The following is a 9,905-nucleotide window of genomic DNA, read 5'->3' as shown; positions in this document are numbered from 1 at the left end:
ACTCCGCCACCATGCCCATTTCTTTCTCGTCAATGAGCAGTATAGTCAGGTGGAAAAACTTTGACACTTCTGATTGAGTCATCAAGCCAAGACTCTGTACCCATTACAATACTGGGTCTTGTCAGATTAACAAGTTCTGCTAAGTCATCAATTTTATTTTTTGCAGTACGACAATTCACGAGAAGTACCTTGAGTTCATTCATAGTTATGGTCTCTTTGAGGGCAGTCCGTGGACTTTGTGCGAGTTGCTAGGTGGTTTTCTCTTTTACTTTATGTTCATTGTTGTCATAGTAAAATACTTTGTTTCCAATAATTAGCCTGTTGTAGCGTAGCTTAAAATGGCTATTTTTTGTCCTGGCATGTCCCAGAAGCTTGCTTCTTTCATAACGCACGTTTACGGAAAAGTCCTTGCCGATAGATATTCCGCTGTTTTTGAGCTTGGGCGTTTGCGATAGTATAGTTTGTTTTGTCTTGAACAAGGAAAGATTTACTATGATTGGCCTGGACCTCTCTGCGTTGTGTCTACCCAATCTGTGAGCGCGTTCCACATGTGAATGGTAAATTTTGATGTCTAGCACGATTTCGCAGAGCTGCATAACCTTTGTTTTAGACGTTCCCATGTTTCATTTGTATCCTCGTCAATACCATTAACGATAAGATAATTTCTCCAATAGCGACTGTCTGGGTCATTATGACTGTTTGCCAGCTGGTTTAAGTGCTCGGTAAGTTCCGTGGATGCAACTTGTATTTGTGCACTTTAGTCTCCAAGGGATTTAAATTAAATAACGTATTTTTTAAGCGATTCTAGTGTTTGAAAACACAGATGTAAGTTTTTCTTCGACCGATGGCTGTGTTTGGTTGATTACCGTGATTTCAGCCAAAATTACGTCTTGGTTTTTGTGTATACCCGGTAGTAGCTCCAAGACTTGTAGTATTCTGTTAGTTCGCCCTTCAGTGAACGGGCCAGGGTTCATTTCTACATTGCCAGAAAGTAGCAGCATTATTCTTATTATAATTGATGCTACGTAGCACAACACACAAGTCACGTAGACACTGTGTGCTTCAAAATGACACAGCACAAAGACAAAAGCAAAGGGGCTCGGCACCGAAAAGTAACGTCTAACCCTGTCATGGTCAATAGGTCTGTAAACAAGACCAACCTGGATAAAAATTTGACGTAAGCGACTTGCTTGTGACATGTCGGTACCGGGCCCCTAGCTGGAAGCGCCCGGCAGCGACTTTTGTAGCTTCTGGTTTTCTGGCGCAAGCTGTGGTTGCCAGGCTATGCCGTGGAATCTGGACGCATCCAGCGGCGGTAGGATCAGGGGTCCGCATGGCAGCTCAAGTGACGCCAAGGCTCCGTTCAGTAGTGGCAGATTATCGACTTGTTGATAGAGCTTCTAGTGGGCCACAAGGTCTGACTGTCCATACAAGTGAAGGGACAGTAAAGCCGGTGAATAGATTGAACTTTTAATGCTATCCACCAACCGCCCAAAAGGGGGAGGTGTTGAGTAAGCTAGGTTACGCGTGCTATCGCGTGCCGAAGGTGGTGGGGGGCTGCTAGAGGACGACGAAGTAAAGAACACTTTTTGCCTGGGATCGAGAGGGAATGGTTGTGTTCTTGTCCCCATGCTAACACAACACTTGGAGGTTGAGGACGTTATTCTCTAACTCCCTAAGGATCACAACTTGTTCCGCGCGTCTACAATGCAAACAAAGAAGCATGCTTACCAACTGAGTTGAGTTGCTCGTTCTGTCGCGTCCTGGGTCTTCCGCGTTCTTCTTTAACATAGTCACCCCAATAGAAAACTTCACAGAGTGATAAACTTGATTATATTAGCACATTTCCATGTTTAAAGTCATTTCCATCCCAAGACAAAAATGTTCTCGACGCACGACTCACACAACCATGCCGGGAAAAGAAAACAAAAAACTGGTGTCGCGGTGTCGCTAACGATGGGGCGTCGAAGACGCTCCTTACAATACGAAACCGGAACCAGTGCGTGTTCCTTACAATACCGAAACTGAAACTGACCGAATCGCGATCGAGGGGTGCCGTAAAAATGTCTGTAGAAATTTAGGAATAAAAGACAATGAATATAGTTATTGTTCTAAGCACAGGAAATATGTGTGTAAATGTCAACTAGCACCGACGGTTTATTTGTTTCGGGTGCAATGCAGTAGGGAATAGATTTCTTCAAGATATTTTTGTTATTTTTTCGTGTAGAATACTTTTAATTTACACTCAGCTATCGTTATTTTATTAGAAAAATATTTTCATAACTCCAGTGATATACAACGATAGTGTGTTTTTTAAACAACCTGGGCTGAAACCATTTTTTTCCGTCAGAAAATATTGAAAAATAAGGTTAACAATGTCGCATAATTAACTTGACTAATGTACGTTTATATGTGCTTGGATTCTAGTGTGGACACATCCTTTGGACGTGGAACAGATATTTGCATCACACAGCCGAGGCTAAATGACACATGCATCAAAGGGGAATGTGTACTTCTGACAGGGACTATTTTTACCTCATATCTGACAAATATATCAGCTCCGTCGAAAAACAACTTTCCAAGAGTATAGAAACATGTTCTCATTGATCCGATCCTGAAATGTTGCGTCCAATATGCATTTACATAGTTCTGACAGACATATGTCTAATTGGTTCCTTTTGCTCAAATATAGATGCACAACTGGCCTAGAATTCCCATTTGGCAAACAAACCATTTCATTTGACTGATAAAAATTTCTAATGGTCCGATAAAGTCCCTATGGGAGCAGTCCAACCTCCTATAGAACCAAAAAGTATGCCTATTGGCATTCCTATTCCTCTTTTATTTCCATGTGTATTGAATTAAAGCAAAATGACAGCCCATTGCGTATTTCGTCTTGTTCTTATTGGTTTTTATTCTGTGGTAACTTGGGATTATGTTTCCGTGAGATTGTGTTAGAGTTGGTTTAAATTTTTGCACGGTATTACGTCAAGAGTTGCTACTTATATATGTTTTAAAAAATGTTCTAAGCAGCACTCTGTAATTGTATAATTAAACAGGAGTGCTTCCCAAATTGTGAGGCGCGAACCCAAGGGCTTTTGTGACTGCTCTAGCGGAGTGCAGCAAAACAACTGTTGGCCTGCATTTTTCTTGAATGGCTTTAAGTTTGTTAATTATTAATTACCTGTATTACCTGGAAAACTAAATTTCAGAGTTAATTTCAATATATTACAGCTTATACACTAAAATGGTAAGACTTGTGGTCTAGCCAAATGCGAATCGAGGAGAGGGCGGGGTCGTGGCAGGATATATTTTATATTTTAGTGTGTGGCGGTCTCCTCACCGCCAGTCACATCAACAAGCAAAAAGTGGGGTCCGCGCGGCAAGACCTACGCCGCCTTTTCCCTCGCGGGGTGAAAATAATAAGAACGCGGCCACCCCTCGGAAGGTCCTGCAAGAGGGTCCCCGCGGGGATTGCCGCTCGATCCCTTCCGCGCTGCCGCCTGAGAGGACAATAAACAGAGCCGTTTTGTACAAACACGGAGTCAGACGTTTTTCCTTCGAGTCCTCAAAAATCTCCGAATACTGCCCCACAAATTGGTGACCCCGGACGAGGGACTCCTTCGCGGTTACCGGCAATTTTCCAACCATGTCCGAAAAGGAACACTCTGCTGCTAGTGTTGCCATTCCGACGGTGTTTTTGGCGGAAATTTGACTCAAGCTGCCTCCTTTTTAGACGAAGAGCGCCAAGGCCTGGTTTACGGAGGTTGAGGTGAAATTTCAACTGCATCACATCACCTCGCAAGCCACTAAATATCTTCACGTCGCCTCCTCGCTGCCAGCTGAAGTCGCCGACGAACTAGAGAACATACTCGCGGCGGCGCCGTCATCCAACCAGTATGACAACCTCAAGGACGCTATCCTCGCCCGAAAGACCGCGTCGGAGCGGATCCGCTTCCAGCACCTCCTCAACACGGAGCAGCTTGGTGACCAGCGTCCCTCCCAGCTACTGCGCCGGATGCGACAACTTCTGGGCGACGCCACTTCGGATGCTGACACATCGCTCCTCCGTGAGCCATTTCTGCAGCACTTGCCCGACAACATGGTCGTCGTGCTCGCAGGGGCTGAGGACATGCCCCTGGAGCGCCTGGCTGGTCTGGCGGATCGAGTTGCGGAATACTCCACAGCAGGGATGGGCAAAATACATAGAAATATGTATCGAAATACAAATATAAAATACTTCGTCAAGGATGTATTTAATTACAAATCTGATTACATTTAAAAAAAAAGCATTTAAGTAGAAGATACAAATACAACCAAATGTATTTGGTCTCCTCCAAATACTTTTCCAAATACATTCCTCAAAATTTGCGTCAGCGACATCAGGGCACCTGCAACGGGTTTCTGGGTATCTCATTTTAATTCTGCATCGCACACTCGGGAGTTAGTGTGCGGGCCTCTAGTAACGTAATAGAAATATAATCACAAAAAAAATGCAATCAGCTTGGACGTAATAGGTGAAAAACGTACAGAGCTTCGAGCAGCTTTTTTTGCCGATTACGTTGTGGTATAGACCAACAAAGAACCGAGACGACCAAGACGCACAGCACAAGCTAGATAATTTTTTATTGTTGCAACTCGCACCATTTACGAAAATCTGGACGACTCGGGCATTTAGAAAGTTCCAGGCAAAAATATGAATGGAAATCAGGCTGGAAAGCATCACAAGTTGTCACAGGCACTTATTTAGCCAGTCTGCCTGTGAACGTCGATTTCGTCACCATTCTTGACTTGGACTAGCACCGTAATCACAAAGTCACTAAACACTTGTGCTTAATTTAGAGACACTGCATTCGGTGCAGAACGTGCTTTTCTTCCTGATCTGGACAGTGACAATAAATTTGAGGGATGAATTTTCGCCCACAAAATTGTATTTAATTACAACAGTATTTGAAATACCCACGTTTTAGTATTTAAATACACACGTCAAATCCATTACCCAATTTGAAATTAAATAGAAATGCAAACTACACAAAGTGTTTGAAATACGAATTATAAATACTTGTATTTGAAATACTGCCCATCCCTTCTCCACGGCCCTGGTTGTCGCCGCGACCAGCTTTCAATCATGAGCATTGGATCCCGCTGCAGCCGCACCTTCCCAGGATATAGCGGCTCGGTAGCGCCACTTGGGAAAGGCCATCCAAGACCTGCGACTGCCTGCCTCCCGTCCGTCGTCTTCCCGTCGGCGATCGAGCTCTTGTCGTGCTTCCCCGGCGGCTGTGTCGCCGGACAGCGAACATTGCTGGTACCATCTTTCCTTTCTAGCAGCAGCGCGCAAATGCTCCCAGCCATGTTCGTGGCAGGGAAACCCGACCGCCGGGCACTAGAAGCGGCGGATGCACCCGGTTTACGACAAAGCCGATTGTTTTACGTCGTGGATCGCATCGCTGGCCACCGGTTTCTCGTGGACACCGGAGCGGAAGTCAGCGTTTTGCCAGTGACACCAGCCGAGAGGCGCCGCCTTTCCCAGACAGCGCTACTTCGCGCAGTCAACAGTTCGTCCATGCCAACATATAGGCAACGCTCCTTGACCATCGACCTCAGCCTGGGCCTGACATTTTGGTGGGTCTACATTGTGGCGGACATTCGTACGGCTATCCTCGGAGCAGAATTTTTTAGCCACTTCAGCCTCGCTGTGAACAAGTATTCCCGCCGCCTCGTTGACGCAACGCCTCGTCTTTCCGTCAACGACTTCGCGTCTTCTTACGTGATCTTGGAGGTACATCCTGCGCCCCCCAGTTCAACGTTTGAGGACCTGCTGGCCAAGTTTCCTAACACACAAGGACCAATAGCCTGGATCAACTTGTGCGGCACTCAGTCCCCCACCACATTGTGACTACTGGCCCTCCCACGTTCGCGCGACCGCGTCGTCTCAAGGGTGAGCGACTCAACGTTGCCCGCCGCGAGTTTGATCACATGGTGCAACTGGGCATCGTACGGCCATCGGCGAGCAACTGGTCATGGCCTCTGCGCCTGGTTCCCAAAGCAATGGGTGGTGATTGGCGACCGTGTGGCAATTACCGCGCGCTGAACGTCGACACCGTCCCGGACCCGTTTTCACTTCGGCATATCCAGGACTTCACAACGAACCTCGCAGGCAAGTCCGTCTTCACCAGAATAAACTTGTTCTGGGCACGGCAACTTCGGAACCGACAAGTCATCTAACATGCCACTCCTGTTTGTAATCCAACAGATGCTGTTAGTATGCACCGCGTGTCCGCCTCACGGCCCGTCGTCGGCTACTCTCGCCTTGGGATCCGGATTCGTCCAGCAAGAAACCTTCGTCCCGCCCGTCAACCACAGCATCGCAGGCCTGCTGCACAATCATCGCGCAGCAACCATGGAACAGTGCCGGAGCAGTACAAGAGCGGATCCCGCGGCGGCAATCGTCACTGGGCACGGCAACTTCGGAACCGACAAGTAATCTAACATGCCACTCCTGTTTGTAATCAAACAGATGCTGCTAATATGCACCGCGTGTCCGCCTCACGGCCCGTCGTCGGCTACTCTCGCCTTGGGATCCGGATTCGTCCAGCAAGAAACCTTCGTCCCGCCCGTCAACCACAGCATCGCAGGCCTGCTGCACAATCATCGCGCAGCAACCATGGAACAGTGCCGGAGCAGTACAAGAGCGGATCCCGCGGCGGCAATCTTCACTGGGCACGGCAACTTCGGAACCGACAAGTCATCTAACATGCCACTCCTGTTTGTAATCCAACAGGTTAGTGATGGAAATTGCGTTAACTTTAGAAGTGACAACCGATTTATTATTGTTCTGCCGTGCCCACAAGTGTTCTTTGATTGTGCCATGAATTGTCGGGATAATCTGCTGTTACTTCTTTCTGTTGACGTCGAACGAAACCCGGGCCCAGAGACGAGACTAGAAACGATGATTTCCCAAGTGCTCGAAAACCAAAAACAGCTGAAAAGTGAACTTAAGGAAGTAAAGGAAAACCAGATAGCGTCCCAGCAAAGACAAAACGCAATGGCCGATAAAATCACCCACCTTGAGACAGCCCTTGACGTCCTCCAAAAGAATAGGGGATTTTGAGTTCGAAGCGAATTCGAAGCAAATAGTGGTTTTGGCCGAATATTTTCGAATCGAATATCGAATAGTTTTTCCACGCCTTTCACTACCATAACATAATGCTTAGACAAAACCCCAGCGAAACTTGTGAAGGCTGTTCCACCTGTTCATTTATAAGCCTAGTCTAATCTATCTATATTTATGAACTGTGACCTCAGAATGTCTGATCTCTTGGGATGGTAAGTAAACAACAAGTTTAACATAAAATGAATCCAATGGAAATGGATAAACTATATGCAATTGAGTGAATTTACAAATCTTAAATATTCTTTCTTTAATTTCCAGTTAAAAAAGAATGACTCGCGCATGATGAACGCAGGTTGTAAGGGCATTTCTGCCCAACATATACTCTTGCAAAACAGTCAGTTTAATTTTAAAACTTTTACTACAATGTCGATACTGTAAAACCCTTAATGTTTACGAGCCCTTAATTTTCGCGAATATCGCGAATTGAAAAATTCGCGAAACTTAAAGGCACGCGAAGATTTCGGTCTTCAAGAATTTCAATGTAGGTATCTGGAATTAGCGAACTTTAGTGGCCGCGATATGTCCTCTGACCGATTCGCGAAAAATAGGGGCCCCGAAAATAAAGAGTTTTACAGTATACATATTCACAAAGTTTCCATTTATCTTCATATACAGCCGGCACGCGTGCACCATCCCGCTTTGAATGTATGGTTTTCGTCCAAGCACGCAACTGCGATATTCATACTTTTCCAAATGTTTATCGTGGCGGGTTACTCCGTTGAGTGCGCTTCTTACGAAGCACCCCTGCAATGCGGAGAAGCAACAGCCGCGGAGCTTGCTTTTGCGGGTATTGCTTCTGCGCAGTGCACCGGTGCTCGGTAAGAAGCGCACTCAACGGGGCTAACCCACCGCATTCAACACTTTGAAAAACGCGAATAGTGAAGTTCTTCTCGAAGCGAATATCGAATAGTGTATTATTCGGAACTACTATTCGAAATTTCGAATATTCGCACAACCCTAATCAGCAGATATTGCAGCTACAAGGAACGCTTCAGAGTCTAGAAGAATTGGTCTACTTACAACGCGAAAAGATAGCAGATCTTGAGGATAGAGGTAGGAGAAATGACCTAATAGTATTTGGCATTCCTGAAACGCAAAATGAAACGGTTGAGAACCTGAAACAAAGTGTAATAAATACTGTCTTCCAACAACAACTAGGCGTATCGGTGAAGACAGTGGAACGAATACACAGGCTTGGAAAAAGGACAGATGGAAAAATTCGACCGGTCATCCTAAAACTGTATGATTACAATGAAAAAGTGCTTGTGTTTAGGAATTGCAAAAAGCTAAAGGGATCAAAGATATCGGTATCGAATGATTATTCCCAAGTCACCCTAGACAGGCGTAAACACCTTTGGGATTGCGCAAGATCGGAGAGGGCCAGTGGAACTCACGTACGACTTATTCATGATAAGATTCAGATAGATGACCAAATGTTCGTCTGGAACGATGCCGATGATTGTCGTGAAAAAGTTGGCAGCCATCGAGGTTCGCAAAAGCAAGCTAGATAACTCCCTGATAACAAAGAAAAATGCCTACGTCTGATTAACGTGAATGCAAGAAGCCTTCTTAACAAAGTGGAAAGTCTGGAGCACTTGTTACTGCTGTACAACCCGCATATTGCTGTAGTTACCGAAACCTGGTTACATGACCACATAAATGATTGCGAGATTGTGCCACCATCACACAAAATACTCAGAAAAGACAGAGGCTCCCGTGGTGGGGGAGTCGCTTTAATTTACAAGAACTACCTTTCGTGTATTTTGATGCCTGAGTGTTCATTTACTGAGAGTTTGTGGTGCCGAGTAAAGTTCGGCGGGCATTCCATTGTAATTGGCGGGGTTTATAGATCACCTGACTCATCGCCGCAGTTTTTAGAGAATATCTATGATTATTTACAAGAAAATGTCACCTGTAGATCTAAAAAATTAATTGCTGGTGATTTTAATCTTCCTAGCGTTAAATGGGACCAACTAGATCCTGGTGTGACAGATGTTAAAAGCGGTGAATTATTGCTTGACATTGCTTTTTCTAACAATCTATCACAGGTGGTTCAAGAGTTTACTAGAATTACTGATTCTTCCCGTTCTATACTAGATTTAATTTTTGTGTCAGAATCTTTAAAAAATTATGAGGTGGTTGTTGAAGATGGATTGTCGGATCATAAATTGGTGTTGCTGTCCATCAAATTAACCGCTCAATCACTAAATGCAAACTGCCCGACAACTGAAGTGTATGATTACAGTAGAGCTGATGACGTCAGTATTCTGGATCATTTAGAAATAAGCCTTTCTTCTTTCGTAGATATACAAGACGTGAACCAGTTGTGGAATCAATTCAAAAAGATAATACGTTACTGTCTTGATAAGTTCGTTCCAAAAAAAGTGAAACGTGTTGCAAAGCAAAACCCCTGGGTAATGAGAGAGATAATTCATCTCAAGCGTAGAATAGCACGTCAACGAAAGAAAAAGCCGCCTAATAAAACTACAATCCAAGAGATATCTCGTATTCTTAAAGATAAACTAAAATCTGCAAAGGAACGATACTTTACTGAGGTCATGCCTGAATTTATAAGAACATCACCTCGTAGGTTTTGGCGTCACCTCTCGCCGTCGAGAGATAGTGTGCAGTACGTGGCTCATGACAATCATGTCATCACTGATCCAGGTGAAATGGCGAATTCGTTTAATGATTTCTTTCAGTCAGTTTTCTTAGACAATTGTGACCT

General features: G+C 44.9%; 1 protein-coding gene and 1 pseudogene across 1 annotated transcript; one reads left to right on the top strand and one right to left on the bottom strand.

Moving 5' to 3' along the window:
* Positions 1–248: 248 nt before the first annotated feature.
* Positions 249–3,651, bottom strand: LOC120842449 (annotated as a pseudogene).
* A 2,842-nt stretch (positions 3,652–6,493) lies between these two features.
* On the top strand, positions 6,494–7,114 carry LOC120842448. Its single transcript, XM_040213577.1, has one exon. It carries the CDS (start codon positions 6,494–6,496, stop codon positions 7,112–7,114), a length of 621 nt encoding a protein of 206 aa, XP_040069511.1.
* Positions 7,115–9,905: the final 2,791 nt, after the last annotated feature.

The sequence above is a fragment of the Ixodes scapularis genome, unplaced genomic scaffold (assembly GCF_016920785.2).
Source record: "Ixodes scapularis isolate PalLabHiFi unplaced genomic scaffold, ASM1692078v2 PGA_scaffold0__279_contigs__length_252992795, whole genome shotgun sequence".
NCBI lineage: Eukaryota > Metazoa > Arthropoda > Arachnida > Ixodida > Ixodidae > Ixodes > Ixodes scapularis.
The sequence above is the reverse complement of the archived record's forward strand: the minus strand, read 5'-3'. Positions and strand labels throughout refer to the sequence as shown.

Bases quoted from the DNA above. Each gene is read 5' to 3' on its own strand.
- LOC120842448 (XM_040213577.1), top strand. From the start codon at position 6,494: ATGCCACTCCTGTTTGTAATCAAACAGATGCTGCTAATATGCACCGCG.